The sequence below is a fragment of the Diabrotica virgifera genome, chromosome 1, assembly GCF_917563875.1.
Source record: "Diabrotica virgifera virgifera chromosome 1, PGI_DIABVI_V3a".
Classification (NCBI taxonomy): domain Eukaryota; kingdom Metazoa; phylum Arthropoda; class Insecta; order Coleoptera; family Chrysomelidae; genus Diabrotica; species Diabrotica virgifera.
Window position 1 is genome coordinate 157,902,248 of NC_065443.1, and position 22,682 is coordinate 157,924,929.

The 22,682-nt window shown below is 31.7% G+C and overlaps 1 protein-coding gene across 1 annotated transcript in view; it reads left to right on the plus strand.

Annotated features, from left to right (window-relative positions):
* LOC126878797 (protein artichoke-like) overlaps window positions 1–22,682 on the plus strand; it is a 146,815-nt gene that overhangs the window by 82,061 nt on the left and 42,072 nt on the right. The window contains exon 8 of the mRNA XM_050641692.1: window positions 21,553–22,060. Within this exon, the coding sequence (XP_050497649.1) occupies window positions 21,553–22,060 (508 nt within the window). The remainder of the gene's footprint in view (window positions 1–21,552; window positions 22,061–22,682) is intronic.

Here is a 22,682-nt window from a genome sequence, read left to right on the forward strand (position 1 = left end):
ATTTTTATTAATGTTTCTTTCACCAAGAACTTCCTTGGCTGAGGCTAAGATATTAGACTTAATTTTTGCCCAGCTTTCTTCGACTCCGTCACTTTCTGTGATATACATGTTGCTGCTTTTTTCCGTTGGTCTTTTTTGGAATAGGTATCTGGTGGAGTCGTCCTGTAAGCTTTCGACTTTAATCTTGGTGGTGTATTCTGCTGTTTTATTATCACATAGATGTGTTTTCATTCTGATTTTGCACAATACCAATTTATGATCGCTTCCTATTTCTGCTGATGTTAGTGCTCTTACATCCAAGATTAGAGACGGGTGTAACTCTCTATTCGACAGAATATAGTCTATCATAGATCTTTGTCCTCTAGTGTTTTCAAAAGTGTATTTGTATTGTTCTTTGTGAGGGAAAAATGTATTGTTAATTCGTATTTCATTTATGCTGCAGAGGTCCGTCAGAAGGTCTCCGTTTTCATTTCTGATATTTTCATTATATCGTTGTTTTATTCCCGGAACTGTGTCAAAAAAACTTAAATTCGGTATTTAAAACGTAAGTATATTTAAGGTAAAAATATATACCGCAGCTTTGACGAACTAATAATTTTTATAATTAATGTTTTTAATTTTAATTTTAAATTAATCACTTTGACATTTATATCAAATTTCCGATAAACGTTTACAGACTTGCCACTACTGGCGCTCGCGAATTTGTAAATATCCCCTCTACGTACGAGCTCACAGCGTATATACATTTTGTATACTGTATCCTACATACTACACACATCGGCGTACGTTTCACTTTATGTTTTGACTTAATTTGTTTGAAAATGAATCGTCATGCATGGGAAAAGTTATAACGGACGGACTATACAAGCAGAGCATAAACCGACTAATTTTTTTTATTTCTACCACATCAAACTTTTTTTATTCGATTATATATATCAGAGTCGACCACAAACCTTAGACCAAAGCGGTCGCATTTCGTCCAGCAAATTTTAAAATATTTTATACTGTAACCGTTAATGTGATTTTAATTATTTTAATGTGTTTTTAATATCATATATTCGAATGACCCGGTACTTGTTTTAAAAATAATAAACTCAGTTTTTATTATTGATAAATTGAAAGTGATTCCAATGACAAAACGGAAAAAACTCTCAGCGAAATGGATTACAATATTACTTCGCCGTTTCAACCGATGCAGCCACAGCCACAGCAGAATTTATACGGAGTTCCAACACCAGCGATGATTCAGCCAGGCCAATTTACAACTCAGCCAGTGGCGTACGCTCCGCAAGTTCAGATCAACAACGACCAACTAGTACAAGGTAACGTTTCATTTCCTCAGGTTTTACCCACACCATATTACCAAACAACACAACAACCCCTATACTTTAGCAATATCCCAGCCTTGCCAAACAAAAATAGCCAAGAAATTAGCCAAGACGAAGAATGGAAAACTGTAGAAAACACTAGGAAAAGAGTCAGACTTAGCCCTGAACACAGAGTAACTAAACAGACCAAAATTAATGACTACTGGCTAAATTCACCTGTTCATACATCAAATCGATTTGAGGAGTTGTCTAACGACGCAGATAACGAAGCAAAAAATGAAGAAGTTCAAACTGAAAGAACTGAGATTCAAACTGAAAAAACCTCAAAACCACCTCCCATATTTGTAAATGGAGTGAAAAATGTGACCCCACTCACCACACTATTAAATAATATAGCCAAAAATGGATACGAAATCAAAGTTTTAAATCACGATCAAGTTAAAATACAACCTAAAGAAAAAGAAAATTATAGTACAATAACTAAAGCTTTAACTGAGAAAAAAACAGAATTCCATACATTTAGGCCTCGTGACGAACGCAGCTTCAGAGTAGTATTAAAAAACATGCATTACTCAGCCAATCTGACAGAATTAAAAGAAGAAATCGAAAAGCTGGGGCACTCGGTAGTAAATATGTGGAACATTAAAAATTACAAAACTAAGCAACCTTTATCAATGTTCTTCATTGACTTAAAATCAGCAGAAAATAATAAAACAATTTACGACGTTGAACACTTGCTAAACTACAAAATTAAATTTGAACCACCATACACAAGGAGGGAAATTCCACAGTGCAGTAGATGTCAAAGATATGCGCATACAAAAAAATACTGTCAACATAGGCCCAGATGTGTAAAATGCACCGGAGATCATGCTACTGAACACTGTACAAGAAAAGAAAGATCTGACGATGTTCAGTGCATTCTTTGCGAAGGAAACCACCCGGCAAATTATAAAGGATGTACTATATATAAGGAACTGCAGAAAAAAACATATCCAACCCTACGGCAAAAACAACCTACAACCCCACTAACGAGTAATATTGGAAGAACCATCAATCCAGGCATTAGCTACTCACAAGCAGTAACAAACCAACTACCTCAAGCAAGCACATCTCAGAATACTTTGCAAGCACCAAATTTAACGCATCCTACTCCTGCTAACGACCTGTCTGAACTAAAATCGATGTTTAAAGGATTTGCGGAACAACTGTCCACACTGCTAAACCTCCTAACGATAGTCGTCAATAATTTAACAAAATGAATAAGTTACTAAAAATTGCACTTTGGAACGCCAACGGGCTTGCCAAACATTGTCTTGAGGTAAAAACTTTCATCATTAGTCACGAAATTGATATAATGTTAATATCAGAAACTCACTTCACAAGTAGAAGCTACTTTAAAATACCTAACTACACAACTTACAATACTAGACACCCAGATGGTACAGCCCATGGTGGAACTGCTATTATAATCAAAAACAATATCGAACACTATGAGACTAATGACTTTAAAAAAGACTACTTGCAGGCTACTAACATAGTTATTGAAGATTGGCATGGCTCACTAACAATCTCTGCAGTCTATTGCCCACCAATACACAAGATAAAAAAAGAACAATTTGAAGAATTTTTTAAAACATTGGGTAACAGATTCCTGGCTGGAGGAGATTACAACTCTAAACATACACATTGGGGATCAAGATTAATCACCCCAAAAGGACGACAGCTTCTAGCGGCTATGAATAGTAACAACTACTCGTATATTTCCAGTGGTGAACCTACTTATTGGCCAACCGACGTGAACAAAATACCCGATCTACTTGACTTCTGCATAACAAAGGGAATTCCAAAAAGATCGCAAAGAATTGAATCTTGCTTTGACCTTTCCTCGGATCACTCGCCTGTATTAATCACGATAAGTACTGAACTTGTTGAGGTACAGCTACCACCGAAACTGGACAACAAATATACGGATTGGGAAAGGTTTCGGCGGGTGATTGAGGACAACCTAAACCTAAACATACCTTTAAAAACAAACTATGAAATAGATGAAGCCATACAAAATTTTAACGTAATTATACAGGAAGCAATCTGGCAAACAACACCCCTAAAAAACACGACGCTCATGAAACAAGAGCTACCAAACATAATCAGACAAAAAATCAAAGAAAAACGATATTTAAGAAAAACATGGCAAAGAACGCACGCGCCTCAGGACAAAACCAGACTCAACCAGGCTACACTTCAACTTAAAACTCTCCTAAATAACTACAAAAACGATGGGATTAAAGAATATCTTAGCAACCTATCAGCAACAGAAATTACAGACTATTCTCTATGGAAGGCTACGAAAAAATTTAAACGACCTCAATCAAGCAACCCTCCTATTCGCGCAGAAAACGGCGAATGGGCCAAAAGCAATAAAGAAAAATCAGAAGTGTTTGCAAAATATCTCACAGACGTCTTTCAACCTTTCCCTGCTGAGAATAATCAAAACTTTGAAGCATCCATCCAACAATTTTTAGAATTTCCATACCAGTTAGAACTTCCACCGGAAAAGTTTAAGGTAAATGAAGTGATCAAAATAATACAAAATCTTAAATCGAAAAAGTCCCCAGGCTTCGATCTTATATCCAGTAAAATTATTAAACAACTACCCAGGAAAGGAATTGTGTACCTCACTCAATTATTCAATGCAGTATTAAGAACCGCATATTTCCCTCTCCTCTGGAAAGTCGCAAAAATTATACTAATTCCCAAACCAGGAAAGCCGCTGGAAAATGTCAAATCATATCGACCCATAAGCTTACTGCCGATAGTGTCAAAGATCCTAGAAAAACTGATACTCTCAAGAATTCAACCACTCCTATCAGATCGAGAACTAATCCCTGCACACCAGTTTGGATTCAGATCCCAACACGCAACCATAGAACAGGTTCATCGGATATGCAGAACTGTTAATCAAGCATTGGAAGACAAAATGTACTGCACTGCCGCTTTTCTAGACATCTCGCAAGCATTCGATAAAGTCTGGCACACAGGCCTTCTATACAAATTAAAAAATATGCTTCCTCTCACTCACTTCCTAATTTTAAAATCCTACCTCCATAACCGTTACTTTTTTGTACAACATAGAGATGAGTGCACGTCTCTATTTCCAGTTGGATCTGGAGTTCCACAGGGCAGTGTTCTGGGGCCAGTGTTATACCTATTGTACACAGCAGACTTACCAACAAACTTTCAAACCACTACAGCTACATATGCAGACGACACAGCAGTGATGTCAGTACATCAGGACCCACGGATAGCTTCTCAACTTCTGCAAACCAGCCTCAACAAAATGCAAACTTGGTTAAAACGGTGGCGTTTTCAAACAAATGAAACAAAGTCGGTTCATATTACCTTCACAAACCGTAAAGGTCACTGCCCGCCTGTATATATCAACAACCACCAACTAAAACAGCAAGCAACAGTCAAATACCTTGGAATGCATCTAGACCAAAGATTAAACTGGAGAACACACATTTTTATGAAGCGTAAACAACTTGGTCTCAAATTACACAATCTTTACTGGCTGATTGGTCACAAATCATCACTTTCGATGAAAAATAAAGTACTTGTCTACAAAGCAATTTTGAAGCCAATATGGACTTACGGGATCCAACTTTGGGGTACTGCATCAAACTCCAATATCGAAATCTTGGAGAGGTTCCAGTCGAAGGTTCTTCGAATAATCACAAATGCCCCATGGTATGTTGCAAATATTATTATTAGACGCGATCTAGAAATTTCAACAGTAAAAGAAGAAATTACCAACTTTGCACAGAAATACGAAGACAGACTGGCACAACATCCAAATGTACTAGCCAGAAACCTGATGAGCCAACCAGTCAGACGGAGACTTAGACGAAATACACCTAGTGATTTACCATCGCGATTTTAGTTATATGTGCCGTAATTCCCAGAGACAAACAATTTTATATCTATGTAAAATATTTGTAAAGAAAATGATTATTGAATCATCTTCTCCAAGTCACCTACACTAGTGGTCACAACATTTACTTATTGTAACTTGTTTTACAGATTGTAAATAAATTAGGACGTTAAATAAAAAAAAAAAAAAAAAAGATTATATATATTTTTCAATGTTCGAATGTATTTTAAAAAAATCCAAGTTGGCCTGAAATTGTTATTAACAAATAACTTATAAACAAAAAAGAATTTGCCGAATCGCTTCTAATGAAATTTTTTTAAGAGCAAACAGTAGCAATCAACAGGTAGCAACAAACGCGGTCCAAGATTGCGGCTGTAATTTTGAATATTTTGCCGAGATATTTGGCACACATATTCGTAATATAATAAAGAATGGCCGCACAGAGCCCAATTTTTTTTTCCCATAATCATCACTACGATGATGATTATTACAATTACAATCTGGTCATAATTGACCAATGAGCAATTTTAATTTAACCTAAATTACTACTAAAGAGCCCAATTTGAGAAATATATTAGTATGTGGAAATTACTCTGTAATTAAATACAATATTTAAAAAACGAGCATGTACCGCCATTAAGAAGAACAAAGCACTTTCTTCAAATAAACATTTTTATCCCATGCCTAGATTTTGTGTCATTTTGGACCTACTAAATTTTTTTATTTCTAAATAGAAATCGAACATATTATAACTAATAACTAATTAGGCAACATCGAGAAATTGTCACTGTCATTTTGACAAACTTGCGTCAGATTTTCTCTTATCTATTCCGTTATCTTTATCGATATCTGTTCAGGGCAGTAGTGTATTATTTTAAGAATTCGTTATTGTTATTTCGTAGCAAAGTAATGTTTATTTATAGTTAATTTATTATATTTTTGTGTAATAGAACGAAGTTTTTGGCCTATTTGAAAAAATAGAATATTGTTAATTTATGTAGATAAGGACACACCATTAAACTTGATAAAAATAATAAACTTAAAGATAAAACCCATAACTAAATTAAAATTCATGGTGACGTTTCAATTATTACTTTAATCATCGTCAGAATAATAAGTTTCTTGAACGGATGCTTTAAAATAATTTTAAAGGAACAAACAATAATTAATGAAAACGTAAAAAATGACATTGACAATCATTGGGTTAAGTCAATAATTTCAAACACGCCATGTCTTGTTGCGTGTTTAAGGGTGACTTCAAAAGAAATATGGATAATGCCTCCTTGATGCTGAGTTCCGTTGGAAATCTTGCACGACCAATGATTGAGAAGTCCTTACGACTAATAGGGTGGTCAGAATCAGTCATATGTTGGAATACCGCTGAATTTGGAACTGTTCTTGATCATCTTCCTAAGTGAGGAGTGACACCTAAGTGTTCGCAACATCTGACATTAAAGTGACGTCGAGTCTTCCCGACGTACGTAGCTGCACAGCTACTACATTTGAATTGGTATATAATGTTAGATGCGAGATCACTAGTAATATATAATATATAATATCACTTACAAATCCGACGCAACATACGTAGAACAATTAAAAAACATTTCCCTCTATAGAATTAAGATTTGCTTTCACGACTTTAGAAAGGATAGGATCTCGTTTCCATGTGAAAGACATAATTCCTAGTGATCTCGCATCTAACATTATATACCAATTCAAATGTAGTAGCTGTGCAGCTACGTACGTCGGGAAGACTCGACGTCACTTTAATGTCAGATGTTGCGAACACTTAGGTGTCACTCCTCACTTAGGAAGACGATCAAGAACAGTTCCAAATTCAGCGGTATTCCAACATATCACTTATTCTGACCACCCTATTAGTCGTAAGGACTTCTCAATCATTGGTCATGCAAGTTCTCCAACGGAACTCAGCATCAAGGAGGCATTATCCATATTTCTTTTGAAGCCACCCTTAAACACGCAACAAGACATGGCGTGTTTGAAATTATTGACTTAACCCAATGATTGCCAATGTCATTTTTTACGTTTTCATTAATTATTGTTTGTTCCTTTAAAATTATTTTAAAGCATCCGCTCAAGAAACTTATTATTCTGACGATGATTAAAGTAATAATTGAAACGTCACCATGAATTTTAATTTAGTTATGGGTTTTATCTTTAAGTTTATTATTTTTATCAAGTTTATTGTTAATTGTGAGTTTTAGTTATATGTAAGTAGGTAAGTATATTTTACATAAAAATATTTCGAATTCTAATGCGAGTATATAAAGTTACAGTGCCTTTGGCGCCCTATGAACTAAATAAAATAAGACGGCTCTTGTTTCGCTTCACGACGAAATGATTATTTATTATTATTATTTCGTGCAAATACCTATGTGAACATAAAATTTTCAGCCATTTTGGTTTATTTTTATAAATATTTATTTACTAATAACAAAATTGTTTTCTATTACTTTCATTTAGCGCGGCTATGAGTATAATTGTCAAAATATTGATCTTAGATAATGTCAAAGATTATCACTGTTGCCAAAGTTTCGCAGACTTTACGAAAAAAGGTATGAGACTATCTCCCGAAGTTATATTGATGACGCGCTACTGTATGCTCTGCTCTTAAGGCGTATATCCTTGAAATAAATACTTTTTTCTCTTGGTAATTTTTCGAAAATTGCAATTCTACAAAAATATTTACAATCTTTAAACCTTTAAGTACAAGTAAGACTATTTTGACAAAGATAAGTGGTTTCATATCGCTGAAAACATGGACCTAAACATTTCGAATATGCGGTTGTACATAGCGGTTGCGGCGTGCGGCGATACAAGCAAGCGGAGCGTGGAAATCCTATGTTTAAGTTTAAAACTATTTTCGAGCAAGATAGAAACAAACAAAACAAAAATTGCAAATAACTCGAAAGGGAAGCAAAAGGAAGCATACAGCTACAAAAATTTCATTCGAAGCGATTCAGGAAATTGTTTTTTATTTATAAGTTATTTGTTAATAATTATTTTCGGCCCACTTGAATTTTTTTTAAATAGGTACATTTGAATTTTGAAAAATATATAAAATCGAATAAAAAAAATCCACGAGCAAAAGTTTTCCTGTAGTTGGCTGCATACCATATATTACAAAAAACAAGTAAAATCCTTTATAAAAGGTATATTTATTAAAATCCCTTAAAAAGGGCTACATCACAGAACTAGTTTTCGATCTGATAATAGATCATCATCAGTGCTGATATCCTAACCACCAAAATACAAAAATATTAGGGTAAAAACCCTTCAAACTTGATCCGTCATGGAAACGTTGACTATAAATGTGAAATTGAACATGGATGTACAAAATATCTTACGCTACCAATATTCTGCTCAGGGTACCATTTGAGCCAAATCGAGTTGTTCACATGTTGAAGATGGTGGCAACTAAAGTTGTATATGATATTGTTGATATTTTGTATATCCATGTTCAATTTCACATTTATAGTCAATGTTTCCATGGCGGATCAAGTTTAAAGTGTTTTTACCCGAATATTTTTGTATTTTGGTGGTTAGCATGTCAGTATCTTGTCAGCACTGATGATGATCTGTTATCACATCGAAAACTAGTTCTGTGATGTAGCCCTTTTTAGAGAATTTTGATAAATATACCTTTTATAAAGGATTTTACTTGTTTTTCGAATAAAAAAGTTTAGTGTGGTGGAAATGCAAAAAAGATTTAGTCGGTATATTCCGTTTCTGAGCTACTTAAGCCTGGACTCCAAGAGAATTCTTTTCGTGTTATCCAGACCTCTCTGACATTGCATACGGGAATATCTACCACTTTATTAATGGTTTGTACAGTATAAATACCGTTGCACGTCATCTGCGTCATAGCAAGTGACGTCAAATGATACCAACACAAAATATTTAAGTCGTAGGTATGTTCCTTTTTAGAATAGTTTAGCCAACAACACGGGAATCAGGTATAGTCACTAAACATATTTCATTATGTATGCGTAGAAATAATATACCATGATTAATATTAATGTACCTAAACTTAAAGAAATATACCATAATTTGTTTAACCCATTTAGGCCCATAGTTGCGTTAACGCAACATATTGAATTAATTTTTTTTTAACATTCATACTGAAGTGTTTTTTATAAATTGCGAATAGTGTTGTGTTAAGAACGATTTAACAATTCAGAATAAAAATTTTTATGCTAAAAAATTTTAATTCTAATAGTAGTACATTCTTTCACGGTTTTTGCTCTAAATTTTAAAGAACCGCTTGGATTGACATGCAATTTGGCATACGTATAGCTTACATGTCTAAGAAAAAAAGTGATATTGTGCCGATGTGTGCTTTTGCCCTGGGGGTGACTTTCACCCCCTGTTGGGGTTGAAAAAATATATGTCCAAAATAAGTCCGGAAATGGGTAAACTGACTAATTTTAAGTAACTTTTGTTCTATAGAGCTTTTTCGCCAAGTCAACACTTTTCGAGTTATTTGCGAGTGAATATGTTCATTTTTCAACAAAATAACCACATTTTTAGACGGTTTTTCGCAAATAACTCAAAAAGTAAGTATTTTGTCGAAAAAAACGTTTTTAGCAAAAATATAGCCTATAAAAAAGTAAAAAATATGGTGTACGCGTTAGGTCTCTGGATCTCGTAGAACCAGAGTTATAGCCAATGAAAAATAGATTTATATTCACCAAATTTCAAATAGAATATTTCGACGTGAAATATCCAAAAAATTAAGCATTTTCTGGGGAAAACCATTTTTAACTTTTTTAAAGTGTTTAAAAGAAGCTTTATTTCTGTTTTTACAAAAAGTTTCTAGCATTAAATTTAAGCAAGTTACGCTCAAAATAAAGTTGGTTCCTTTTGTTGTGGCAAAAAAAAATAGGGAAGACCACCCCCTAATTAGCAACTTAAATAAAATTAATCGTTACCGCTCCACATATTATTTTACTTATGTTGTGTTTATGTGATCTGTAAGTTTCATTGATTCAAAGTGCTTATTTTTGAAAAAATTTGGTTTCAAAGTAAAATTTTTAAAAATTTTATTTTTTGAAAAATATGCTTTTTTTCAAAATAACTTAAAAATTGTTATGAGGTACCAAAATCTCAAAAAACAAAAAAAGTCAGCATTGCTTTTTTGAATATCACGTATTTTTTTGTTTTTCTGTTAGACAAAAATTGATTAAGATTTGGTGTTTCTAAATTTGCATACATTCGTGATCAGTGACTCGTTCAACCCCTTTTAACTACAGCCTTTTCAATAATAAGGACTTTGAACCGATGAAACTTACATATCATATAAACAATTCATACACGAGTCAATAAACTTGTGAAGTCGTAATGATTAAGTTCATTTAAGATACTAATTAGGGGGTGATTTTCTCAATTTTTTTACCAAAACAAAAAGGGAATAACTTTATTTTGAGCGTAACTTGTTTACTTTTGATGCTAGAAATTTTTTTTATAAAACAAAAATGAAGCTTTTTTAAACACTTTAAATAAATTGTAATGAGTTTTCCCCGAAAGATGCTTCATTTTTGGTTATTTTACGTTAAAGTATTCCATTTGGAATTTGACGAATATGAACCTATTTTTCATTAGCTATAACTCTGCTTCTACTAGGTATAGAGACGTGATATATACACCATTTTTTAAATTTTTTACAGGCTATATTTTTGCTAAGAATATTTTTTCGACAAAATACTTACTATTTGAGTTATTTGCGAAAAACCGTCTAAAAGCGTGGTTATTTTGTTGAAAAAATGAACATATTCACTGCCAAATACCTCGAAAAGTATTGACTTAGTGAAAAAATTCTATAGACAAAAGTTACTTAAAATTAGCCAGTTTATCCATTTCCTGAGTTACTTTGGACGAATATTTTTTCACCCCCAAGAGGGGGTGAAAACCACCCCCAAGGCAAAAGCACATGTCGGCACAATATCACTTTTTTTCTTTGACATGTTAGCTATATGTGTGCCAAATTTCATGTCAATCTAAGCGGTTCTTTAAAATTTAGAGGTTTTGCGATATTTTGCCGTTAAAGAACGGACTATTCGCGGTGTGCAAGTACTTGGAAGGGAAACGCGAAACGACCGTGCGCGAGTCGCGGAAAAATATTGCAACTATCTTAAATAATTCATATTGTCAATTGAAATTGTCAAATTGACGTATATTTCATACCTTCTGTCATTGAAGCAGAACAATTATATATTGCTCCACAATATTGAGATGATATGCAATTATTATATAAAGGTAAATTTAATTAATTGTATTTTGAGTGCAGTACTGCATTTTAATAACTAATTTTATTTACTGCATACAATTGTTCACGTTTTCATAACATAACCTGAATCTTATTTTTTCTTCTTACTATTTTTTTGGAATATGGCCTTGACAATTATCCAGTAACCAGGACTAATATAATTGGCCAATATAATTAAAAGTGCGAATAAAAGTACAGAGCGAAGAAATAGGGGTCGCTTTGCCGAATTTATGATATAAGTGTTAAACGTACACGTTTAAGGCACGCATGTGAAAGTTTGCAGAATGAGCGATAGCTAATTCTGCAATTCACATGAGTGACTTAAAAATGTACTTTTTAACACGCATATCATACAATATTTTTTGTACAAGCGTAATTACAGGACAATATCTACAAAAACTTTTACTTGAACTGACATTCCATTTTTATATTTTTTTGACATAACATCAAAATTGTCTATACGGTCAATACGAATTGCAGTGCCTTAATAGCTATTTGTATAACAAGGGAGGAAAGTGATACTTTTCCTCCCGAGAATGAAGTTTACTGCACGACGCGTAGCGGAGGGCAGTAATCATTCGAGGGAGGAAAAGGCACTTTACTCCCATGTTATACATATGGTTTTTCCACCTTCCTCAAATAACAAGTCATTTTTTCATTTTTACTCAATTTGTTTATGTAACTAACCAACAAAATTTATAGGAATTAAAACTAACAAGTAGGTACAATATAACTGTCAACTGTCAAACATAAGTCAAATTATTAATGTAAACATTGTTAAATCAAAATAACAATTTACTGTTTTTTACCATTCTGCAAAATACAGGGTGTTTTATAAATAAACGTTAAAATGTATAGATACTTACGTAATAGAAAATAGATATTGTACAGGGCGTCATTAGGTTATATTTCATGAATGAAATACCATGACGTCACTTTTACTTTTCCTCCCTAGGGAGGAAAGGGTATGCGAAAGGGTGTATTATAAATAAACGTTAAAATGTATAGATACTTACGTAATCGAAAATAGATATTGTACAGGGCGCCAATAAGTTATATTTCATGAATGAAATACCATGACGTCACTTTTACTTTTCCTCCCTAGGGAGGAAAAATATTTTCCTCCCTAGGGAGGAAAAGTACAACTTTGCTCCCTACAATCAGGTCTGGAAAAGTATACTTTCGGTAGAGGTAGGTGGAAATAAATTATTACAAGCGAAGTAGGTACATTCTTAAAAAATATTTTAAGATATTTAGGTATTACATATTGCTTTATTATTCACAAGATATTTTCATAGCTTAGGATATACAAGTAATAATATTCTAAACGTAAAATTTATTTATTTTTGTTTCAAATCTTACCACAAGTGAAAATACAATATTTTTATGTTATATGTACGTATAGTCCCAATGTTGCGTTAACGCAAAAAAGTGGATGTGTAATTTTTTTTCTTCATTTAGCTTTTGAATTATCTTTATTTGTGTTTAAAATAATATATATTTAATAAAAACTCATTGGTTTTAATATTTTTTCTATAAGTGGGCCTAAATGGGTTAATTTAATTTGTATAACTGGATTATAAAGCGTTGTTATGAAGCACATTTGTCAGGATGACACTTTAACTGTGATCGAACGAAGGTGACGTTTTGGCATAAATTGATAACACCAAAACACTTACTTGACGATTACGGTGTTGACCTATCGGATTTGTTTTTATTGTTTATTTGGGTTTATATGACTGTCGACACTAAATCCATTCGCCAATTTTACTATTTTTAATTTTATTAGTCATTTTTTCGTATCTCATCCTAAAAGTAATAGTAATATTAATCTCTAATAAACAATTCTACTAATAAATAATTATTTTTGTATTCTTTTTTATAATTCTTTATAATTATATTTTTTTGTAATTTTTTTTTAAATGACATTCTCAGAGTTCCATAGCAAAAATTGCAACATTATTATATTTTTTTTTTCTTTTAATATATAACAATTTACAAGAAATACTTACTCTATATTTTACAATTACAATTTAAGTTTAATATCTAAAATATGTCTATGCAATAGTCGGTATACCAATTCATTGTTTTCTAATGTTAATAAATAGTTATATTTCTTTATAATAATTATATTTTTTTGTATTTTTTTTAAATGATGTTCTCAGAGTTCCATAGCAAAAATTGCAACATTATTATATTTTTTTTTTCTTTTAATATATAACAATTTACAAGAAATACTTACTCTATATTTTACAATTACAATTTAAGTTTAATATCTAAACTATGTCTATACAATAGTCGGTATACCAAATCACTGTTTTCTAATGTTAATAAATAGTTTAAATTAATGGGGTGGTGTGAATTTAAAAACATACAGTGAATACTTGTTGAATACTCTTTGCGAACAAAGAATACAGTGAATTTAAAAACGTATTAACGTTATTAGAAATAAGAGAACAGGTCAAAATTTTGTGTTGTAGGTTGTAGGTTACCCAAGTGACCACAAATACATTGTGGACTATCAGCTAGATTAAGTTTAAATATATATGATGGTGTAATACAGTGGTTAAATCTCATTCTGCATATAGTTCTTGTCATATCCTTTGTCCACTCCATTTTAGAAAACCAAGGTTTATCTGTTATGTAGTTTCGGATTGATCTGTAATGGTTTCCTGTATTTATGTTCTCATCAACATACCTTTCTTTCCATCCTTTCATAAGCTCTTTGAATAAATCTAATTCAATATCTCTAGACGTACAAAGATAATGTGTTAATACTCCTTGTGTCACCGCGTTTTTAGCCAATTCATCTACTATTTCATTTCCAGTTATCCAGACTTTCCTTGTTGCTGAAGTTCTTTAATTTTACTTAGAGAACTTTTACTGTCACTATAAATTATAAACTGTTGGATAAACGAGACACTAAATCCGGATGAAGAAATTAAAACTCGTATAGAAATTGCAAGAGGAGCATTTATGAAACTTAGATCTATTCTGAGCAACTCTCAGCTGAACTTACAACTAAGAATCAAGTTCCTAAAATGTTATGTGTATCCTGTATTACTATATGGATGTGAAACATGGATCATGAAGGTTAACATGATGAACAAATTAGAAGCCTTTGAGATGTGATCGTATCGTAGAATGCTCAGAATATTTTGGGTTCAACGATTTCAAACAGAGAAGTCTTAAACAGAGTAGGTCAAGGCGAAGGTGATTTAATGAAGATGATAAAAAAGAGAAAACTTGAATATCTGGGGCATATAATGAGAGGTAGCAGATACAGGATGCTGCAGTTAATACTCAATGGAAAGATCGACGGAAAAAGAGGAATTGGTCGAAAGAAATATTCATGGCTCCGAAATCTTCGTCATTGGACTGGCTTATCAGCAGATCAATTATTACATGCCGCACAAGATCGAGAACGATATCGGCAAATTGTTATGGAAGCTACCCACGCCTAAAAATTTGGGCACGGTACTTAAAGAAGAAGAAGATAAATTATAAACTTTGAATGATTTACATTAGATAAATATTTTAGTGCTTCCATTATCGCTATTAATTCAGCTGTGCTGTTTTACACTCATGATAGAATTTAGTTTAAACATTTTACTGATTTTATTACTGCTATCCCAATAGGCAAACCCCACACCTTCAATATTTTTGGATGCATCTGTATACATATAGCATACGACAATCTTTGAACATTTGTGAACTGTTGGAGCTAAACACTAATTTTCTTAAAGAGTAGAGGCAAATTGCTATAGTCCCTTAAAAAGTATACCTGAACTTGTTCCATAGTATTAAAGTCAATATTATAATTTGGGTTTATGTCATATTTATAAAGTTCATATATAAAGTATCATATATTGTCATTTTTTAATATAAATCTACTATATTTAGAGTTTTCTATTTTATCCAATATTTTTCTTTCAAGTCTGCTAAAAACAATTGATGTATTTTGGAAATCAAACTTGCCTTTTTTTCATACAATCTAACTAAAAGGCTGATGCCAAGTTTTTTTCGTCTTATATCCATTGTCATTTCACAGCATTCAACTTATAGATTATTTATCGGTGAGCTTCTTATAAGGCATTTATTAATGATTTTGTCTATTTTATTTAAATGACACTGTGATGCGTCACTGTATAATATTGATCCGTAGTCGAATATAGCCCTTATATTATTTTTAAATAACAACAAAGAAATATTTGGATCTGCTCCCCAACGTAAGTGTGATACGAATCGAAGAAGGTTGATTCCTCTTTCTGTTTTTTTGAACTATATGGTCTATCTGTATGTTCTTTAAAGAGAAGCTGTCTATCCAGAGTAATACCCAAATATTTAACATAACTTTGTACTGGATAGGAGATACCTATTTTAAATTAAGATGTTATTGGGTTTTTCTTTTCGTTTTCTTGTAAAAATACATAATTTGGTTTTGGAATGAGATATATTTAGTCCATGTAACTCACTCCATATTTTAATATGTTTGTCTCCTTCTTCAATGGATTTGACTGCATTTTCTATTTTAATGTTTTCTTTATAAATAACTATATCATCTGCAAATTGTAAAATTTTTGTTTAGTTTAATTTTTTGTCTATATCAGAAGTGTAAATTAAATATAACAAAGGGCTTAATATTCCTCCTTGAGGAAAACCACCCATCGCTAGTCTTGGACCAAATATGTTACTATTTATCGATATATAAGTTTTTCTACAGTCATACAATTTCATTATTTTTTGACAGAAACATTCTGGCAGACCTATTTGTATCATTTTGTTATATAGCATATTTAAATTAACGTTGTCGTATGCTGCTTCAACATCTAATAAAAGAGCTATTACTGAAGAATTTTTCGTAAACGCTAAATTTATATCTGTTACCAAATGGCTCACTGCTTCCACAGTAAAATGATTTTTTTGAAATCCAAATTGTGTTTGTGATAATTTATTGTTCTTTTCTAGCATCATTCTTTCCAGTGTTTTTGTTATGCAAAAGCTCAATGAAATACCTCTATATGATTCTGCTGAATCATGATTCCGATTTGTTTTGAGAATAGGAATTACCCGGTAATCTCTCCAGTTATATGGAATATCTTCAGATAGCCATATTTCATTAAAAATTTTTAATAGTGTTTCTTTTCCTTTTTGATTTAAATTGGCCAACATAATATAATGTACATTATCTATACCTGGAGAAGTATTTTTCTTATTCTTAAGGCTTCTTTCTAATTCATAGAAACTAAATGAAAGTGAAAGTGGATGGTTAGAGTTTTTCTTTTCCATTACATTAATTTTTGAAAATATATTATCTGGACATAATTTTCTTAAAAACTCCTCAACCCATTCTACTTCAGTCACTGGATTTACTTGTGGTTTAAAAATGTTTTGTAACCGTTTGGCTTGATTACACATATCTTTAATTGGTGTATTTTTGTTTAAAGTTTTACAAAAATTTCTCCAAGCATTACGCTTACTCTCTAATATAACTTTTTTGGTTTTTGCTACACATTTATTATATTTTATATAATTTTGTATATTAGACTGTAGTTTAAACTTGCGTAAAGGTATTTTTGTTCTTGTATTACCTTTTTACAATTGTCATTCCACCAAGTTTTTCTAAATCGTGGATTAGTCCTTGTTCTCTTCTCCGGTATACATATCAGAAGGTATAAATTTATTGGTTTAATTTATTTAAAAATTGTTGGCAACTTAAATTATTATCAATTTCCATGAAATTGTCAGTGATAGAAGAGAAAAGAGACCAACCAAGAGAGAGAATTTTGTATTTACACATTCCGCTTTATTAACATTAATATTTTACCTAATAACAATAGTCAAATGATTTGATCCTAATTTCTCGTCCACAACATCGCAATCGAAAAAATGACTAATATATTTGCTGAGCATATTGTAAGATCTATTGCAGATTTATTATTACTATTCGGTCTACGCATCAAAGTTTCTTTACCATTATTTAAAATTACAAGATTACAGTCCTCAATAGTTTCTAACAGATTTTTTTATATAGTGTCTACAGTACTACAACCCCAAACATAATTGTGGCTATTAAAATCACCACCAATTATAAAAGGCTTCTCTAGACTATTAAAAAACTTTTTCCATTCATTGACTGTGATTTTAAGGTTTGGTTTTACGTATATTGAATAAATGTGTATCTTTTTGTTGGATTGAATTTTAATTGATATGCTATTGCACTTTATGTCATTGATTTGGTGAAAAGTAGGACTGTTGTAAAATTTAATTATTGTTTTCAAAAAAATGGCTACTCCACCATATCCATCATTCCTATCATTCCTAAAGACATTATAACCAATAAAGTTAATAAAATTGCTTTTTTTAACCAAGTTTCTGATATTAATCCTATATCTATTTTATTGTCATACAAGATTTTTTCTAAATAACTCTTATTTGTTTTAATTGATCTCGCATTCCATTGAAGAAATGAAATGTTAGCCATCACGAGGTAATAACAATTGTGAAATATTGTTTTTTAATAATTCCAACGTTTTTTGATCTAAATTGTGATTAATTTGATTTAATGTTGTTGAAATAAAGTTTACTTATATTTCTCCTATATTATTTTGATTGTCGTTTTGTGTTTGTGTTTTGTTAGAGTAAATGGGATTATTAAAATTATTACAAGGCTGAATTGTTTCTTTATCTATACTACTAGAATCAATACTATTTGATCATTTTCGTTTATACAGGGTGTCCCCGAAAATAGTGAGTTCCTTTAAGGTATGGATATAATACACAATTTAGAACAAAAAAGTCCTATAACATTTTTTCTAAAGTTAACCGTTTCCAAGAAAAAAATTGGTCTTGATTGATTGATCTCCATATAAGTGAATTTTTATTTTCATAAATTTGAATGGCATGGCAACGTAGCCTAGAAGAACTTGCTGTGACTGTGGAAATTTAACCTAATAACCCTTGTTTATTTACTTTGAGGTGTGATTGTTTGGGGTTGTTGACATCGTAGGTACCTATCTGAAAATAATGGATATGGGCTTGGTTGATATTTACACTATTTTACCTACCAGATGCAACTGACCTACAAACCTACTTTTTTAATCTTTAGATTTTTTGCTCTACATTGTGCCTTCTACCTATATCTTTAAAGAACGCACTATTTTCGGGGACACCCTGTATATTGTATATTTATTTGTAGTATTTTTTTGATCTTTACTTAGTGTTGAATAATATTTTTTATATTTAATATTAGCTTCATAATATGTTGTTTTCATTGTTCATAATTTTTTTAATATATCCTTGTTTTTTTCTTTCAGTACAATCTGCTCCCTTGTCAGTAGCGCTGTGTTTTCCTTTGTACAAGACACAGAGTAAATTATTCGGATTGGAACAATTAGATTTGTTGTGTTCTTCGCCACATCTTTCACACCTATCTTTTTCTCTACATTGAGCACTTATATGCCCAAATCTCAAAGACTTTAAACATTGGATTATTCTGGGTATATAATTTTCCACCTCGTATATAATTTTTTCTATTATTACATTTTTTGGTATAGACTGACTTTTAAAACGGACAATTACTGTTCCTGTTTTTACATAAATAGTATTACCATTATCTTGAATCACTTTCCGCATAATTATTTTTACATGTAATACTTCGAGATAAATTCTAAATCTAGGTTTCTCTTTATCTCTATTATCTATTATCTCTTTATCTACCAATTTTATAACACCTTTCTTTTGAGTAAAAAACGTTGGAATATATGACTCGTACTGTTTGTTTTTTAGAATTTCAGAATCAATTAATTTATTAGCACTAGCAAAATTATTTAGTTATACGTTGATTTTATTTCTACCAACTACTGTAATTTGTGTGATATTATTTTCAATTTCAGGTACTGAACTTAAAATCAAACGGACCGTGGCGATCCTGTGTAATCGACCGATGTTATCGTTTTTATTTTATATATTATGTACTATATAAGGTGCATTATCTCCAAATTGATATCTATGTTTAATGTTAAATTTATTAAGTACTTTATTTAAATTTTGCTTACCTGACTAATCTGTTTGATTTAAATTTGTCAAAGTTTCATCGTTATTGGTACTAAATTTGTTACTTACCTCAATAGTGCTACTTGTTTGGTTTTGTTTGTTTGTTGCCTTATTATTTACCCTCTTGTTATTTTTATTTAATTCCTCATATTACATCATCCCATCTCCTTCCAATTCTACATAAAATTTCGCTTGATCTGGAAGTTCGGGTGGGTATACCTTTCATATTATTTGTTTTCTGAAATTTAACTTCTAGGCGCAAAATTTCACACTTTCTTACAGAGCACTAGTTTAGTAGGTACTTCTTTATACTACTAGTAATACCCAAAAGTTAAGAAAAAACCTTAAAAATTAATAATTTTTAAGAGAACGTCTAAATAAACTGTCTTTCAATTTGACGTTTATTTGACGTGTCATGTCCTTGTTTTTATTATTTACTATAAGTATTTTTTGTTTTAATATATTTATTGTTTCTATTATTTACTTTAACGTAAGGGTATTGCTTAATTTTTGTTTTCTATTCGCTGTGAGCCGATGAGTAGGGAGGATTTGACAGTTTTCGCCAGCGCTATTAGTGGCAGTTGTGTGCATTGAATTTGAACAATTTTATCAGAAAAGTACAAGTTTCACACCACAAGAGAGCGCTACCGACGAAACTCACAGCCAATAAAAACAGAGGTAACCTCTAATTTCACAGAAACTTCTTCTTTTTCTCAATGGCCTCTTGCGTAAGCAGTCATCCAGTCGCACAAATTTATGTATTGAATATTAAAATTATAATGAATAAAATAAAAAAAAACATAATTACTTTTACTATTAATTCTGTGTATTCGTTCAGTAATCAGGTTACAATAATATTTCAGTTCATAATTTGTGATTTTCTAGATAAGTATCTATTTTTCTCGTTTTGTATAGATATTTCACATACACCAATTTTATCAAAAAAGTACAAGTTTCAGACCGCGAGAGGGCGCTATATAATCAAATTCTGCAATAATTATGTGATACATTTGATTCGAAATGAATTCAGGAATTTCTTGTAATTGGCAAAAATGTCAACTTAGATCTCTGACGTAAATAATGACGTGCAACGGTATTTATACTGTACCTACCAACCATATGCATTTGGCATTTCCAAGCACCAACGCACGCCTTTAGCTTGGTTTCTTTTTTGTTTTACTATTTATTGGTATTTTCTGTTACTTCCACTGTTTTTCTGACAGTATATGTGATTGTATTATTTTTTATTAAGTGTTTTTATCCATTTTTAACAACGCTGCCTAAAACTCTACTTCTACATTTTTCAATTCTCTTAATATATTTTGCATTTATTTTTTATTCTTCGTTACGATTATACGTATATCAGTCGGTACATTTATTTATTAGGGATGGTCACTGGTCACAAGCTCGAGTTTAGCTCGGCTTGGCTCAAGGCTCGGCTTGTCAAACGATGTCGGTTTGTTTCTTGCAAGCCGAGCTTTGAGCTGAATCAAATTTTTTTCGAGCCAAGCCTAGCTTACCTTAACGAGCTTGTCAACATTTTAGCCTGCTCTAATACTTTTTCTAAATCATTTACTTCTGCCACGACTGATACTTTTGTTTGACAATAAGTAATTCAGACTACAAATATGTATTTTCAATGTACAGTGTATTTGTATAGTATGGAATAAATTGGATATTTCCTAAACTTAAAGCCTTTTGAGAAAAACCTAAAACACGTCGATTTTTAATTTCAATGGCCGACGTTTTACAACCAAAGTTAATATTATACAGAGTGATACGCATTAAGGTGATGGGGTCATCGGGGTTTTTGTAAATGTAACAACCTCTATCTTGTGACATTTTTAGCTCAATAAAATTGAGCTGATTTAGCTCGAGTCCATCCCTATCATTTATGCTTTTAATGGTTTATTATAAAACAATAGTTTTTAAATGAATCTCTATTTTAGGAAACACACCTGTATTATATGCTGCACCATCTAAAAAGCTAAAACCGACAATTCCTCCAAAAGTTCCAGATTCGCCAAGTACCAGTGGTTTTACATTTTTTGGTATTCCACTTCCAGCTCTAAACCTTAACAACATTTTCCCAAAAAAAGAAAATAATGGAGTAGCGCCACAACAAGCTGAAAGAAAAAATGCGATCGTAAATAATCCACGAATGGATAAAAGACAACCTACAATGAAAGGGGGAATGATGGTGCCTCAAATACACTTGGTACCTCACATTTCGCAAAATATGCAGAATGTTCACCAGATACAAAGACCTCCGCCAGAACTACAGGGGGGATTTATGCCTATGTTGCCAGAATCTGGAGGTTTTCAACCAATTCCTGACCCTAGATTTACTTATACAACTACAGGACTTCCAAACATTCAAAGACCTATAGAAAATAGTTCACCTTCTGAATTATTAAGTGAAATATCACAAGACACAACTACAGTGGAAAATGAAAGGTAATAATGATTGGTGATAAAAAAATTAATATTGGTTATGATATATCACTAAAAAGCCTGAGGTGAATATTTTATTTCATCATTTTAGAAAACTAATGAATATCATAAGCTAAAACTTCTAATATACCTCTAAGTTTTGCCAGAGGTTATTGATTTGACCTCAAATTTCATATCGTAAATTCATATCGTCAAAATCACATACAGGGTGTTTCGAAAAAAGGTAACACCATCTCTAGGATAGTCAACTGAAAAATTATTGGGGTTTGTTGAGTAAAAAATTTTTGAAATGCCAACCGTTTACAAGATACAGGGCGGTGAACAACAAAACATTTTACATATTTTTTTAAGGTTTCGCCGAAACTACTGGCATCATTGTAATGAAATGTGGTGAGTTTTAAGGGGTAGTTATTGTGCATTTTTTGACATACAGTTTAGAATTTTATATTCATCATTGGCGCGCATGCGGGCAATGGTCACATTTATTTAAAGAAAAAAAAATGATACGCCACTGAGATATTTCAAATTAAAAATGATTTTTGACTTTCTCGTCCAATTTATGACAAAAATCTATCTTCCTAATTTTTCCTAAGACGCGCAGTAGGGAACTTGCACATTTTTTTAT